General features: G+C 36.5%; 1 protein-coding gene across 6 annotated transcripts in view; it reads left to right on the forward strand.

The window, feature by feature from the left end:
- Positions 1-1,772, forward strand: part of LOC138183209 (uncharacterized) — a 31,177-nt gene extending 29,405 nt beyond the window's left edge. For all 6 annotated transcript variants that reach the window (XM_069119883.1, XM_069119877.1, XM_069119878.1 and 3 more), the window contains one exon: positions 10-1,772. In XM_069119883.1, the coding sequence (XP_068975984.1) occupies positions 10-813 (804 nt within the window). In that variant the 3' untranslated portion in view covers positions 814-1,772. The remainder of the gene's footprint in view (positions 1-9) is intronic.
- Positions 1,773-17,038: the final 15,266 nt, after the last annotated feature.

Here is a 17,038-nt window from a genome sequence, read left to right on the forward strand (position 1 = left end):
GAAATTTAGGTGCACGTTAGAACGCACTCAGGAGAGAAGCCATTCCGTTGTACCGACTGCGGCAAACAATTCTCCCAACTACGAAATTACAAGTACCACCGAAGCGTTCACGAGGGCACCAGGGAATTCGCAGCCACCTGTCCAGAATGCGGCAAATACTTTAACGACCGCGGCTACCTGAGCTCCCATATGAAGATTCATCGTAACCGTAAGGAGTATGGCTGTGCGGAATGTGGCAAGAGTTTCAATCAGCGGGTCGCCTACAACATGCACGTTAGAATCCACACTGGAGTGAAACCGCATCAGTGTGAACAGTGTGGAAAAGCATTTTCCAGGAAGATGTTGTTGAAGCAGCATCTTAGAACCCACTCGGGAGAACGACCATATCAGTGTCAGGTCTGCCAGAAAGCCTTCGCTGATAGATCGAACATGACGTTACATACGAGATTACATTCCGGTTTAAAGCCTTATCAATGCACGCTATGTTCGAAAGCGTTCACGAAGAAGCATCATCTAAAAACTCATCTGAATTACCATACAGGAACTAAACCGTATTCCTGTCCAAACTGTGGCTTGAGATTTTCTCAAAGTAGCAACATGAGGACTCATTTCAAGAAATGTACCGTTAATAATCCGATAGAAGCAAAGGATTCGCAGATAGAAGGTACTGTGATAGATTCTTCGAAGGTTATACAAGCGAGAATAATATCGAGAACACCTACAGACGCGTTAACACCTCCCAATTCTGACCAGGAATTAAGCATTCTAACGCCGATTTCGAAAAGCAACGGAATAGAAGGGATTGGCACGTAGTGATGAAGTTATAAGCAGGTCTATTAGCCTGTCCACACGAGTGTGGAGTATTCGAAGAGGTATTACTATCGTAGCTAAACAAATACGACAAATACTCGTCGTCTCAATGAAATTCATATACGCACGTGTAGAGTTAAATACTTGGTGAAGACACCGTGGTGTGCCGGCTATGAATTAGACTGGTGACGTGAAATTTACACGTCCTGTATTTTATGCGATTGACGTGGAGAATTCGTTGTAAGTTTTTTTAGTCGATGAAATAGCCTCTTTGCGCGGAGATGCTTTTTGTCGGGCTGATTTTCAAGACAAGTGGTTAAAACGATAATGCACGAGGTAATTCGACGGATAAATCGATCAGGTTGCTGCTGCCCGCAAATCGTAATCGAACGATAGAAAGTATTAGATTCATTTGAAAGTAGCACTGCCAGTTGGTAATCCGAGAGCTACCATAACAGTACGAACAGCCGCCTTTTCCTAGAAATTGTCGTTTTACGGTAGGACGTATCGATTCAACCCACAAACCGATACGTCATTCTTGAATCTTTTTTTCGTTTCCTTTTCTCTTTTCTCTTATTCTTTTCTCTCTTCTTCTGTCTTTTAACTTGAGATAGGTCCGTTGAAAAGATCATCCATGGCATTAATTCGTAATCTGATAGAGATGAAAAAAATGGGTGCCTTTCGTTGCTTGTATATTTACTACTTGAGCAAGGTAATACATATACACAGAAATAACCTTGTTGCATTTGTTCGAATGCACGATGTATGACGAATATCGATTTAAGAAATTTGTAAGCTTCTCGAGAAGCAAGTTCAATGGCGAGAATCTGATTTTGTACATTAACCTGTAATAAATCAACCCCTATATTTGCTGCCTTTTTATACTTGTAATATAAATGCAAAGATGTATATTTACAATGTAAAAAATATAACAATATTAAATCTGAGCCTGTAAATGACGAACCGAATTAGAAGATGAAATTTTTATTTTTATTTCAATATACCTAAGAAATACTAAAAAATTCTTTACAAATTCCACACCTTATTAATCTCGATAATACGATCGAACATTCATCGACCTTTGCAGCAAACTCCTTTAAAAATTTCCTACTCTTGATACTTTTCCTCTAATTTATACCTCTTTCGTATTTGTTTAGTGTTATTTTCAACAAAAAATATTCTGTTTCCACTACTAATCAAAAGTCCTAACTACTATTATTTCTTGGAATCATCTTGCATAACCGTTGAACTTCGGAACTTTCTAGCTACAATGTTTAACAATGTATCATGATCCTTTGGATAAGAAAATCCTTTGAAAAAATCTAATGAATCACTGGCGCAATTAAGCTCGTAATTAGAATGACTGGCTGTTTAGAAGTAAATTCTCGATTGTATCCTCCTGTCCAAGAGATACGTTGACTTTCTCGTGCCTCATCGAAAATGTACTGCAACTATAACTTACATACTTCCTCTTCAACTACAAACTGAAGTATCTCTTCTGACCAGTCAACAGATCGTATCGCCTCGAAGATAGCTGTTTTTCTCTACTCTCTCTCGAACCGCGGAAGCTTTACAATAATGGTTACCTGTATGCACACTTGAAGAATCAGCAGGTTCTATACAGAACAAGGTCTATGTGCGCTTCCATATTCGTTGAAAGCTCCGTTAAACGTTATATTACAGCGAGGTACATGCTACTTTTTAAAATTTATAGACGACTCGGAATTCCTACTTTGTCCCGTTTTAAGAGTCGGGTAACGTTTATTGGACTCTCAAGGCCACGTTTTGTGAAAATATTTACGAACAGCATGAAAATCAATTATATCTAAAGGGGACAATTGTGAATTAATCAGCGAGAGATCGGGCAAAGACTTCCCATGTTTGATCTAAGTGTTTACCTTTATCCAGAGTTATGAGAATACATTCCAATTGAAATTTAAGCTTCGTGTATATCATTCGAACTCTTTGCTGCGTTTTTAGCTGTATGTAAATCTTCAAGATTAGACTTATATACTAAATCTTATTCAACGTTTTTCGAAGAAATAAAGAAGATTATTAACGTAGATTTTCTTGTATAATGTTCTCTAATGATTCTAATATCGAGACAGTTTATAGTTTCACTTACAAGAAAAACAACGTGGTTCTTGCAGATTTCTAAAAGATTTTAATTAACTCGATTCTAAAGCGTATCCCAGAACAACAAAGACGAAATTTGAAATTCCTATCAAGATCCTTTCCTGCTTTGATTAGCCAATCTTCGACGTTCGAATAGGTTGCTTTCCCTTTAGAAGTATAATAAGACGATATTCTGGTAGGAATAATATTTAACCAGCCTGGAATTCGAAGTGGATCACGTGTCCACCATATGAACGAAGAATTTATGTTCTTAAAAATATAAAAATGTCTTAAAAGTCTCCGCGTGAAATCATATTCAATGAGTCCACGAAACCTACGATCATCGGATTTCCATGGCCAGAACAATTTGTGCCAAAGTCGGTACATATTTCCTAACGTACTCTACATTCAATCTCAAATGTAAATGTTTGATAAACGTGCCAGCATCAGGCGAGTTAATATTTGCTCATAGACGAATGTCTTTGCCTTGGATAGAAGTAATCGTGGATTTCTATGAAAAAGAAGAAAAAATTCTACATCATATCGGTGATATGCGAGAGGGAGGACCAACGATATATTGTCAATTTGTCTGGCTTTTACCAAGATTCGTACTATCGTTCGAACGTTCGTGACTAATGGTTATTAATCATTAAACGATCGCGATTAGTCCTGCGAATTTTCTGACTTGAATCCCCTTCGAATATTCAATGATATTCTTAATTGCCATGATGTAACGATTGCCAGCTGGATTCCGTTAGACTGACGTTTTAAGGTAAATGTATAATTAGAGAAGATCGATAAATATCATAGATACGCTAGAAATTAAGAAACAAGCATCACCTGCAGGATAGAGTTTCGCCTTATTATATTATATAAAACGTAAGCGATAGACCGAATTACTCGACGATTGTTCTTAACGACTTTTTATAACGAGCATACAGGAAAAGAGAAGATACTTTCATCGAAAGTCATTTCTTCATCGTATTCTTGGTTCGTTATATTTTGTAGGATTTACTTTCATACATTCTCGGTGTCTAAAGCATAAAAATATCATAGATATAGATGCGTTCAACGTTTCTGCGATTGTACAATCGGTGAAAGGAATAGAAACACGTTAATTAATGTATCAATGTATTTTTACGACCCATGGAATTATTCGCTTGTATATCCTAGTGCGTAATCGTGGCTTATCGACTTCAAGAAAATAAGTTCATCGTGCATTGCTGCTAACACGTTTGCTTTGAAAAATGGAGAAAATTTTTCATGTAATCCCTCCAACGTGCATTTCTCGTGAAATGAAAAAAATGTTCGAATGAATTATATCTAATAATTCTCAGACTAAGAATTATTTACTAAGAAATACATTCTACGTTCTATGTTCTTTGGTTCGTGATGACCACGATGACTCGACTAATTCGAACATGTAAATAAAACACATTCTCAACAGGAGATACACGGAAGCAGAGGATTAAAGATGGGCTATCTTCGGGTTATTTCGCGAAAGCACCGCGATAATTCTCCTGAAAATTAATTACGATTCCTCTTAGCACGCGAGGAAATCGATGAGTCACCGTGGCGGCGCGGTACCGCGGCGTTCCTCCAGTATTCCAGTGGCCGTTTTTAAGGTCGACGTTCTCGCGTTGGTTCGTGATCCGATCGTCAAATGGCACACGCTTGCGATTCGCAATGCTCTCGAGGATCTGTTCATTTATCTTTGTGAATACGCGGCGTGCCGCGATCTCGTTGCCGTGGCATGGTGTTCCGCGATGGCCGCGCATTCGTTTCACCTTTAAGGAATCGCGCACTGACCTCCTGAACTCGATGATCAGAGAGAAAACTCGATAAAACCTGACAGACCAGTTTTAGATTGAAAACTTCAAACTACGTCTTCTACGTGAATCGACGATAATTGGGGCTTTACGTGAACGGCGACGAATCTGAGAAAAGCTTGCTCTATATCTGCCGGATGATCGATCGTTCTCGGTTACGCCGTGAAATTCGTTCGACAAAAAGAGATTGGTTAACGAATTGGCTCTGAATTGGTCCAGTTTTTTCTCTACCTTCGCTTTTACAGCACCATTTGCGGTATGTTAGATAGTGACTCATGGAAATATGTGAAATTTCACTAGCACCGCGATAAGAAACGACTTGATCGAAATTTAAGTTTTATTTTATTCCGCCGAAATGCTCATGTCTCTTTTGCCTGCAGAATGCGTTGATACAACAGAGGTAAAATTCGATCACAATACGACTACAGTTACACAATATCGAAAGACAAGGCTGTCGGTTTGTCAAGCTTTACGAATTGATCCTCAAATAGAAGCAAGTTATTTTCCACAGCCATAGGGCTTCGTTAAATTAGCCATTCACTTCGTCAATCTCGATCACCGAGACAATAATTTGAGTTCATTACTCATGTCCATCTTTACCTCTTACTAAGCATTAATATTCACTCGACGTCAAATCATAGAATCGTGTTGGAACCAACTTAATCTCTCTCGCATCGTTTGATCTCCTTTTCTCTTAGAAAGTTCGCTTCCCTCCCTTTCTCGATAATGAATTTTAAACAGGCCATGCATTTGTCGATCAATCGATTTATTCGATCAATTTTGAGTGGAAAAAGAGGGAGCAAAAAAAGGAATAGAGATAATGCAAAGATTTCATCACCTAAAATGAATATTATGACACGAAGGATGACAAGGCGAATGGTCTATTTACGTCTCACACGATTATAGCACTGTGCAAGACTCTTAGACCACCTACAAAACGGAGATACATATTCTATTTCTATGGATGAATATAAATATTTATACAGCATAATTTAATTTATCATTTGTTACAGCGTAAAGAAGTTATGTTAAAATATATCGTTACTTTTTAAGAAAAATTTGATATAATTAATATGCTTGCGTTCTGTTGACAGATCCTTTCGAGCAGCTTGTCAAACTATTTGGTGTTTTCTTTAGTTCTGTAATCTTCTCTTCCGTGGCTTGTCCAGTTTTATATCTAATCTAAGAGTCTATTTATTAAAGTAAAGTATTCGTGAAAAAGATTAATGTGTTCGGAAAAGCTACAAACAAGTAACGTTATGAAAAGAATATTTAAAGATTCGTATTTATATAATAGCATATGGAAATATTCTTTAAAAATAAGACTGGTTTCCATTACGAGATCGCTATCGTAAATGGCCTAAAACTTCTACATCGTGTTGAATATCGAGCGATAATAAAACGAGTAGTCTACACACCCACGAGACGTTGCACAATGCTAATGGATCAAGTTCATGCAGTCGTTGAATATAATCGAACCGGCCCCGTTTCGCGTATGCTACTTGTCATACGAACAGGTCTGGGGATCAGGCACACGAATTTCGGGCTTAACAACTGCCAGTCACGCGCCCGTTTCTCTCCGTCACCACATTCCGCACATGTAAATCTTCGCCCCGATTTAGCACCTTATGCTTCCTTTAATTTAGTTAGAAATCTAACACGATCGTATAAGCTAAAAATATTCCTCTTTAAATCTCACTGCATATGGGTAGGTATTATCCGAGAACAAAGTGTCAGAGGAATGTAGCATGAGTGCGTGAGAGTTTTTTCTTTCATTGATATTCTACAATAATATTTTTATTATCGAAACGGTTGTTTCTCGCTTCAGTGCGGAATTCTTATTTTCTTTGTTTTATTTATTATTTTACCACTACTTTGGGTTCTACAATATACGTGTATGTATCATTATGATACTCGCATACTGCGAGGCACATGGACGTCTGTTTATCGGCATCAATATTTTACAATATTATTTTTATTATCGAAACGGTTGTTTCTCGCCTCAGTACGGAATTTTTATTTCCTTTATCTTATTTATCATTTTACCACTACTTTAGGTTGTACAATATACGTGTATGTATCATTATGATACTCGCGTACTGCGAGGCACATGGACGTCTGTTTGACGGCATCAAGACGCTTGTATTCTAATGCCTCAGTGTATACTCGCACAATGGCCAACGCTAATTTTTGACACAGTTGAAATTCGTCGATTCGAGAATTTGGCGTAAAAATTGTTCGTTATAAAAATATCTTTTTTAATTAGTTTCTCCGAAACTATAATGTTCTCCTTTGAGTTACGTTTCTGCAATTCTACGATACAACGATACAACCTATTGTATAGGAAGAATATGGATCGTTTATAATAAAAGTGTCGTAAATTTATCTTTGGAAAAAATATAGAAATTTAGAAACCTAGTGTGTTTGTAACAATATGTATTTGAGCTACTCATAATCAGGTGTCGAGCCGATCAACTTTATTTCCTAATTGTGTCTTAACTTTAATATCAAAATATACGCGACTAGCTTTTTTCTTTCAAGTAATTTTTCAGGAACTAAGCAGCTAATCTTGATAGAATTGTTAAATTTCCCTTCTACTCTTTCATTTATAGCTTGAAAGACTTCTACCAATATTAATTATAATATATTTCATATTAATAGAGGAATACAGTGAACCTGTTCCTAACACGTGGCAACTGGGAATGTTTATGTATTTACGGAAAATTCAAATACGCAAAAATATATAGAATGCATACAATATCCTGAAATATGTAAAATATTCAAAGTAGAGCATTTGTTACAGTTTTTAATGGGTGAAACGAATTTTTATCTAAATTCAATCTTTTTAGATGTGTCCGTAAGAATATAAATTTGCATAAAAATCCACGGTCTAGCGATAAAAAAACTAGCTTCCCAGATAGAACATAAGCTAGTACGACCTCACTAAAAATTCCTAATTGTAACAGTAATTTCACGATATTGGCACATTTTCGCTTCGATTAACATCGCGCGATTGGCATCCCCTTGTGGATGGTAGCCTTGAGAATCGAAGGAAAGCACGTTTGTCGTCGATAATTTTATCCTGTTCGCGTAACAAATATCTCCGTGAACGCAGACCAAATATTATGTTAAAACCAGTTCGCCGTGGTTACTCAAGGGAACCTGCTTGCCCCGGATTGTCCGTGAGTCTGTCTGTCCGAAGGAAAAAATCGAATCGATTTGCATATCGAGTACGAAGTAGCATGTTCCGATCTCTCCTTCGCAATTTCATGTTTTATAGCACCTTCGCTATAATCTTTCATATTAGAATCTTTCTGCGATATTCCAACTTGCTCGATCGCTTGTTTCTGTCTTCATCGTTATCAGTGATTAATTAGATACTCCTCGAAATGAAATCGACCATCATGATAATCTTTCAACCATTTCACTGTGAACGGCCATTTATTCGCGTGTTCTCGCTTATTTCACTAAAATTTCTGATCACGTTCTTAACTTGTTCTGTTAAGATTACGATAAATATAGTGTGCTTACTACTTGACAACACAATTGCGAAACGATCGAATCTACCTTTTTAAATATTTTTTCTGACTTTTTTTTTAAATACCAATTCCTCGCTCATTGAGTTTGATGATTGAACAATGGATATAGCAACCTGTATAATCTAATTATGTTTGTTAGGTATTATTACTGGCAGAAATTAAGTGATCGGGAACCGTGGATTACCTCTTTAATGATTCTATTGATGAAGTATAACGTAACATTTCCTCAAGCAAGTCAAACAACATCTTCGTGAACAGCTGAAGAAGCAATCCCCTGTTATATCGCTTAGGGCGAGCACACTGCGTACAAGTAAATTACGGTAAGAGGTTGCTGGTTGATCCTCTTATCGAGTGATTGCCAGTATTCCATCCGTTACATCGTAGTATTTGCTGTTTTATGTTCTTTGCCTTTATTACTTCTATGCCAGTCTAGATATTTTACTTGTATCTATTACCAGAGAGAAAGCTTCGGGGTATTTAATATGTTTCCAAACCATTGAACATACCGAAATATATATAATACATATATTCGTTTATAATTCTGAAATAGTAAAATAATTAGTTTTACTGGGGAAATATCGTTTTAGAAAAGTAAAATCATTCAAAATAAAATGCAGAAAAATTTGTATCCGATTTAGATCTGGGTTTATCGATCTTTTATTCCGCGCTATGTATTTTTTATTCCTTATTTCTATTTTACAGTTGTTTGACGACAATGAATTATTTCATATTCAAATTTTAGATTCTTAGAAACTTTAGAATTCGATAAAAAATCATAATATATTTTGTAGATCTACGCACGATTTTATAGGAAAATCTGTTTCGTGCCAATACGTTTATTCGCTATGGTATTAATAATATCGATTCTACTAAATTTTCTTCAATCGTGAACCTATCAAATTTCCAATATCACTGTGCAATATATACACGTACATTCACAGAGCGCGGAAAGACGTAAAAAGAGAATGCAAAAGGAAGAAGGAAGAATTAATCGACCGAGAGGAATATTAATGGCTGTCCATCGAAAGTTTGGTGACAGTCGACAGACAAATTATAGCAATCCAGTGAGACAAGTTCACTTTCCACTCTCCTTGTACAGCGATTTAAACGAAACAAAAGCTTGACAGTCGATATATCAAATCTATCGATCTATTCTCCTATAGTACTAGATACTTGCAGTATAATTTGTAACAAGAAAAGATCTAATCGATTTTCTGTGGCGATTCACTTTCCATAATCGCTTGAAATTATTTTACTTCCACGATTCATTGACAGTGGAAGCGTACCAATATATATATGTTAAGTATTCCTTTTCTATTCGTTTTCACGCTAACCGACCGACGACTTTCATTGAAACGCGGCAACGAGCCCGACGCGACGTGTCGAGAAGCTAATGTCAGAGCCCCGTTAATCACACGTTGTGCAACATCGTAAATCGGTATCGCCCAATGACCGCCGCCCCGTACGTTTTCTTTGCTTTGCACTTCAATAAATGTCAGCGATAAAAAGAAGTGGCAGCGCGATGTCCACCTTTCTATGTACGAAGCAGATGGGCAGCTAATAGAAGCCATTCTAATGTTTCTAACGCTTGTTTAGTGAATGAAAGAGGAACTTGAGCAACGTAAGTTTACGGAGATATAGTGTTAGATCGGTAAACAAACGGAGGAATTTTAGAAGCCAAAACGGGAGATTCCTTTTCTCTACGATCATATTTATTGGAATTGTAGATTTTCGGACCTTTTGATTTTTATGGGATTCGTAGAAACTAACAACATCTATTCTCTATCTAATGGTATTCGATGGAGATACTAATAAAATTCAGAGGAAGCATCATTTAAAAATCTGCCAATCCTGGACGAATACTGACACCTGTGCGATAACGTTTCTGAAAAATGCTTCAATCTCTTTAGTCCATAGTATTTTATTTCCAGATTCGTAAATTTCACTAATTCGAAAAATTTGTAAAAGATTAGAATTCTTCCTATATGACCATGTGTTCTTCGATTACTACCCAAAACTGATATTCCTCGAGCATACACCACTATCTTTAATTATTATCGCCTTATTTCTAGAATTGTAAAGATTCGGATATTTTCTATCCAACCTTATTCTTTGCTCCATTATCTGCGCTCACTATTGCTTTATTTCCAGCTCCGTAAATGTCTCGATTTAATGGATATTTTACTACCTACTTGAAAATATTGTCTATGGTCTATCTAAAAGATACTCTGAACTAAAGAGAGCCAATCAAATTATCAAACTGTATCCCGTTCGCTATAATTAGCATCTTTTTCTTATAATTCGATCTGGATGATCAAAGCCTTGGATAATTTATGACCGATGACTTTCACCGCAAAAACTCGGCGTCGAGGAACTGTCGCGTTATAAAAAGCGTTTATACTCGGCACGGTTCTTCGATATCGTAATTTAGTGACCGAAGCTTATTAGCACGTGGTTAAGTCACGCATCGCATTCCCTGGTGCATATTTTCTCTCAGGAAACAGGTTCACCGTTCTCTTCCGTATGGAGAACAGAGAAGATGCCTGTACATGCTATGCAGCCACGTTTGACCTCGGATTATAATCTCCCTTGAGAAAGATCCACGCACGTTGGATCTGACACCCAGAAAACGAAGAGCTGCGAGGACACAGACAACTAAGAAGAAATGACTACCCTAGCACGCATTTTATTATGGATTTCGTTTGCTAAAGCAGAAAGGTTACCGATGTTGAAACATGTTGAAAGATTAGAATGAAATACGTTCCTCGGAACCTTATAAATGTCCCAAAGTATATAAAGAAAATTGATCTTTCTTTTGGTTTACATTTTTGTCTGAAATTTTCGAACTCCTTCCTGATTCGATGCGAAAATCGTATTTTGAATATCGGTTGTCGCATCTATCTTATCATTATTCTTATTAATTTTTTTACTCTTTCCTTATTCGCGTCTTTTCCGAGGAGAATATTTGCAGAGAAATTTTCTTAGCCTCTGACTGCAGAGAGGAATCCGAATCTTTATTGCATTATCACAGTAAAAATTTACAAATTGTAAGATTTGAGAGCCGTCAATTATAAAAAAAACCGTAACAAATTCATAAACATCATTCAATAAGATATTTATATCAGCATTGATTTTGTGTGATACAGTGGTTTAAGAATTTCATATCTGGGAAATTAAGTACACTTCTTTTATGGTAATGACAGAAATACGAACAACAGAGGCCTGTTCCACAATAGAGCTAATGTTATCAGTGACAATTTACAAGTCACGAGTTATTAATATTCACAAATTCTCTTACGTGAGTAGCAGTAATGATTTTGGTGATCAAAGAAATAAAATTTTACAAGCAAATTTTACAAATTACAAGTCATTTGATCGTATTGGATTTATTAGACGAGAAATTACAGAATTGTAGATGAGAAATAAGTAGCCTACAACTCGTAATTTGTCAATTAAACAAATATCATTGGTTGATAAATTGTTGTGTAAGAGAGCCGTGTAATTAAGAGTTACATTTCAATTTCAATCAATTAAACCTGGATTTTGATCTTGTTTCTGAAACTTTAAGTGAACTGGACATGATATTAGCAGCAAAAACAGAAATAACGCAATATGCGATAAACATAGAAGTTTTTGCTAATTCTTCTGAATTATAGTGCGGTAATCAGGTCGGTGCAGGAAAGATTTATTCGTTAGGGAAGAACTATGCTCGGGAAAAAGCGTCGAACAGTGAAATAAATCATCGATAACCAGGAAGAATATTTATCGCGATTAATAAACGCGTTTACTTCTACTCTCTATTCTGTACCTTTAAGTAGGGTCGTATCATCAATTAAGTTAGCCTGGGCGGCACGTGAACTGGGTTAAGAACAGCTCCATGAAGAAACGAACTTTCCTACGTAGCCGATCGTAATTTGTTTCACGAACAGAACCGGCAACTTTTTATCAATCGATTTGCCTCGAAGCACGCAGGAAAGCTCGGACCATGTAGAAGAGAACGTTCACGTCGCTGGTTGTCCATGATAATATTAGGTCAAACGATCTTATAAGTCACCACGCGAAGTCACTCTTTCCCATGCTTGATTTTATGTGACTTCAAAGAACGAGAAATTGTACAGAAAAAGATATTGCACAGCCCTAACATGGACAGGAATATGCGATCCTCTTGTATCCACGACATCAGTTATTCCCCAAGAGTGCATGACTTCAACGAGATAATCTTACCATCTGCCCGAGAAGACTCGAGTAATTTTATTGTATACGTTACAAATCACACTGGTTTGCGTATAAATAAGAACTTCCTTTAATTCGTCATCGAATGACTGGTTTATTTGAAAAATGTTCAAAGAGCTGTATATTGTCGCGTGTAACACGCATGCCTTCGAGCCGTTAATGCCACTACTAGTCGGATAAGATTGGCGTATTTTTTGTAATAAAGTTATGCAAATTGGAAATGACTTGGAATTATTCTAGTAAGATGCAGAAAACTTTCATTACTTTGCAATGTCATTTGCATACTCAGCTTATTCAACAGCTCTAGCAGTTTCAGGGATATCAAACGATTTTAATGAGATAATTTTCTCGAAGGGAAAGAAGAAGAAGAAGAAGTAGAAGATTGATGTATTCTTGCCAACAAAGTAGCGTTAAACGTAAATGATTCTGCGATGGTCGAGAAATTCATTTAACGTGTTTCTCTCGTACAGTTAATTTATTTCGCTTGCAGCTAATTTTTATTTAGAAGTGCTAGAAGAAATATATATTTCGAGTAAACTACATGCACGAACGCGTCACTTTGACGAGAAAAATAAAACGTAGCGGCATATACATCTTTTATAAATTTCTGCACTGAAGCTTTCTCTAATTTATAATTTCATTTGCATGCCGGATATATTTCAACAACATCTAATAAACGTACTTTTCCCAGTAATTCTCAAAATTTCGATAATTCTCCGTATTTAATTATTCGTTGACACACCTTTTACTCGTGTTTTATCAGCGAATAAGCAAAAATTTCAGTTACCATCAGCTACGGTGTACAGTGTTAGAGCCGGATGTCGTCTCACCTTGACGTAACCAAAATTTATGAGCAAAAAAGGTCGATCTCGTTCATTCTGTCCGCGATGAGATCACGGTGATTTTATTTCATTATCGACCAGGATCAGGCTGAAAATATGCATTAAATACTTATTACTAAACCAATCAACCGAACCACTTCTTCATGATCATCGTCAACGAGGGACAACTAATTGTCTGATAATGATCTAGTCACCATTAACGCGCGCTAATCGCTTTATGGTCATTGCATGGAGCCGGTTTCATTCTTTCTCGTTATAACATTTCAATAATAGGTCATAAATTTCTGACAGTTTATTCTGGCTAACATCGGATACTAAAAGACATTCCTTGAGCATAATTTATAATAAAGCGAAGATCATTTTATATTTTAGAGATCTGAACGAAATTCTCGCGAGGAGACCGTTGAATATCTACAAGATTTGTTCACCTTTTTCAAGATATAATTACGATCATTTTACATATTGGAAACATAAACGAGTGCATATCGACGAGAGAAATATCGCAGTTCCGCAAGATTTGTTCAGCTTTTTAAGATAATATTACGATTACATATTTTATTACATGTTTAGAAATCTATACGAATACAGGGAATATAGAGTGTTTATGAGTTTCGTTCACCTTCTAATACGAATTCTGATATTCAAGATTGTATTAATATCGTGACTAAACTTCGCATGAATAGTTCCTTAACACGTAATGATAGTATTTAGCAATGCAGATACCGCTTCATTAAACGAGCAAGCTCTATGTATCGAATGTTTCAATAAAAACTAAACTTAATTATAATAAGCTGAAAATAACAGAACAAAACAGCTCTGTTTAAATAGCGAGGTAGATTTCTCGATTGTTACATATTTTCGTAATTGAATACTCGGAAAAATGAAGTGATTGCCAAGAGTGGTAGAAAAATAGCGGCTAAATGCAATTTTCCTGCTGCATAATGGACGTTAGAGAAGACAGAGAAGATTGAACAATTCTAACTTCTGACACACTTAGGCAACAAATTAAGAAATGAATCGAGCCACGATAGACACCAATTACAGACGCAATTAACATCAAAATGGAATGTCGAGGCTCGGGGGGGTGCACTTCGAGAGGACGAGAAGCAAGTTGCCGACTTTCCATCGTCTGTCGCGTAAAACCGTCTCGTCCCCATGACTCAAAATGTCAAGGTGTTCCCAGAGTGAAAGGACACCCGTATTTATGCCCTTTTTTCGCCACGATTTACCACCACGGAATAATTAATAAATTATTTCCGCCAGCAGCCGGCTGCTCTTCACCCATAACGAATTGATTGCCACTACCAGCTATTGTTCAATCAATATAGTCTGTCACTGATTTTACTACCAATCAGAAAAGTATTACAGCATTTGTTTCTCTTTTGTCCTCATTTTGATTGAAATATTAGTTTGGTAAATCATAAAATATCTACATGAATGTTTGTGGAAGTAACGAGTCCTTGTCATTAGAAACCACTAGAAATGTCCTCTCCTTTTTACTGAAATAATTTTAAGCGTCGAAGGTTTCGAGTGCTTCCAATTCCATGGCCAAAAATTGTACAACGAATGAACCATTGTGTCTTATGAGTGAATCTTGCATATCGGATTTAATTCGAATTTATAAATGTACAGGATGAGTTATCTACGAGTTTAAGCCGAAATATTTTCGATACTCTGTTAATTATATCGAGAAATGTTTTAGATGAAAGTTGAATATTTCAAGGGGATCATATTTTATTACCCTTCTACGTAGGCGGGTGCGTAAAGGTTACTTAAGATTTTCAATCTTTTTTTTTTTAAGTAGAATCATATACTTTGTTATACTTTAATCGGTGCAGCTAAAAGTTCTCTATAAAAAATGATTAATCTACTGGCGTCAAAAATTTTCACTTTTGCAAATCTCACTTATCCGACCAATAGCAGTAACAATGGCACTTTCATTCAAAACTTCGTCTAGCTGTTTTACTAAATTGCACTGGACAAGACGCCCCGGACGCACTCGGTGGCTAATTAAACGTAAACGCGTCGGCCGTTTAATGTTCACGATTCAAGGTGTAATAGAGCCACTTGATAAATGTGATGTTCCTAGAAGATCGTAAGATCGTAAAGATCGCCGTCCAGTTTCCTAGAGCACACTCATGCGAGTTAATTGTTTCAGGCTATTAAGACCTCTGTTTTATTGAACGTTCGTTGTACCAGCCTCTAGCTGAAGAGATCATGGGAAAGGGTACCAAAAGGAAAGGCCACAAACTGAAAATGTAACACCCTGTAAATTGTGGCTACGTTTTAATTAAGCTGGCCGAACAGCGTCATGTCTTAAATGTAGATTATGGGATCACAGATTTAGAATGAAAGGTGAGGATTCTATGGAATTTCGTTCCTCGGGGATATACATACATATAAAGATTCTGAGATAAATGAATACGGGGAACGCACGCTACAACTAATTTCAGATCTTGGGAACGTTCTGTGCATGTGTTGGCAAGTATACGTATTGCTTTTCATATTTTCTTTCTCAAATTTCTCGTCTTCGATATTCTTATTACTTTTTAAATGATGCTTTATATATATATACAGGGTGGTTGGTAACTGGTGGTACAAGCGGAAAGGGGGTGATTCTACGCGAAAATAGAAGTCGAAAATATAGAATAAAAAATTTTTTGTTTTTAATTTTTCCATCGAGACAACGATCTACAGTGAGATTCGTTATAACGTACCGCACGCGTACCGAGCGAAAATTCAAAGTCGATTTTCTCGAAAACAAACCCTCAAACGAAAAATTTTTATTCTATATTTTCGACTTCTTTTTTCGCGCAGAGTCGCCCCCTTTCCGCTTGTACCACCAGTTACCAACCACCCTGTATATTCTATCCTTTTATTCTAGCAACCTTTGCTGTGTGAACATATACACGGTAACTTTAACGTACAAACCTGAGTCTGCGACTATTATACATACGATAATTTCGAAAACATTTGAAAAAAATCGTATATCGTCCTCGAACAGTTATAAAGTATTCGACTTGTAATTTGTTTCAGTAAATTATGCAATAAATGGTATAAAGTAAAGCAAACGAAACGCGGTGTTATGTTCCATCTAATTCGAACACAAAAGACGCGCGTCTACACGATAAAAGTTATTTACTCATTTTTGTTCCTATCTCAATTCTATTTCAATTTTATCCTTAACTATGTCTATTCTTTGATTCCAAATCTAATCTTATTCTCGCCTTTACCTCGCCTTCATTCATTTCTCAATAAAGTTACTCTTCATTTTCCTACTATACTTCCATATGACGTTTTGCTCGTAAGAAATTTAATCGTAATTGTTGATTAGCACGACTTCCGTCTTCTATTTGTCCAATTATACCAAACGATATCTGTTACCGAACAACGCTTCATGAATGAATATAGACATTGAATAGTAGCCTGGTTTCGTTCTTCTAATGAATACGCGTTAAAGGCATCCATATGCATGCGAGATGCATATCTAAATACACGTATACCTATTGTATTAGCATTGAAAATGCTATCAATTCCATGCACGGGACACTTTGCTAGCAACTGTCGACTCGATTACCCATTGTAATTGATTCCGTGAAGACTATTGTTCAACAAAATTGAAGTTGTCAAAACGACTACACCATAGTGAGATCATCGTCCTCGCTGAAAA

The sequence above is a fragment of the Bombus flavifrons genome, chromosome 9 (genome assembly GCF_040668555.2).
Source record: "Bombus flavifrons isolate JBK064 chromosome 9, iyBomFlav1_principal, whole genome shotgun sequence".
NCBI lineage: Eukaryota > Metazoa > Arthropoda > Insecta > Hymenoptera > Apidae > Bombus > Bombus flavifrons.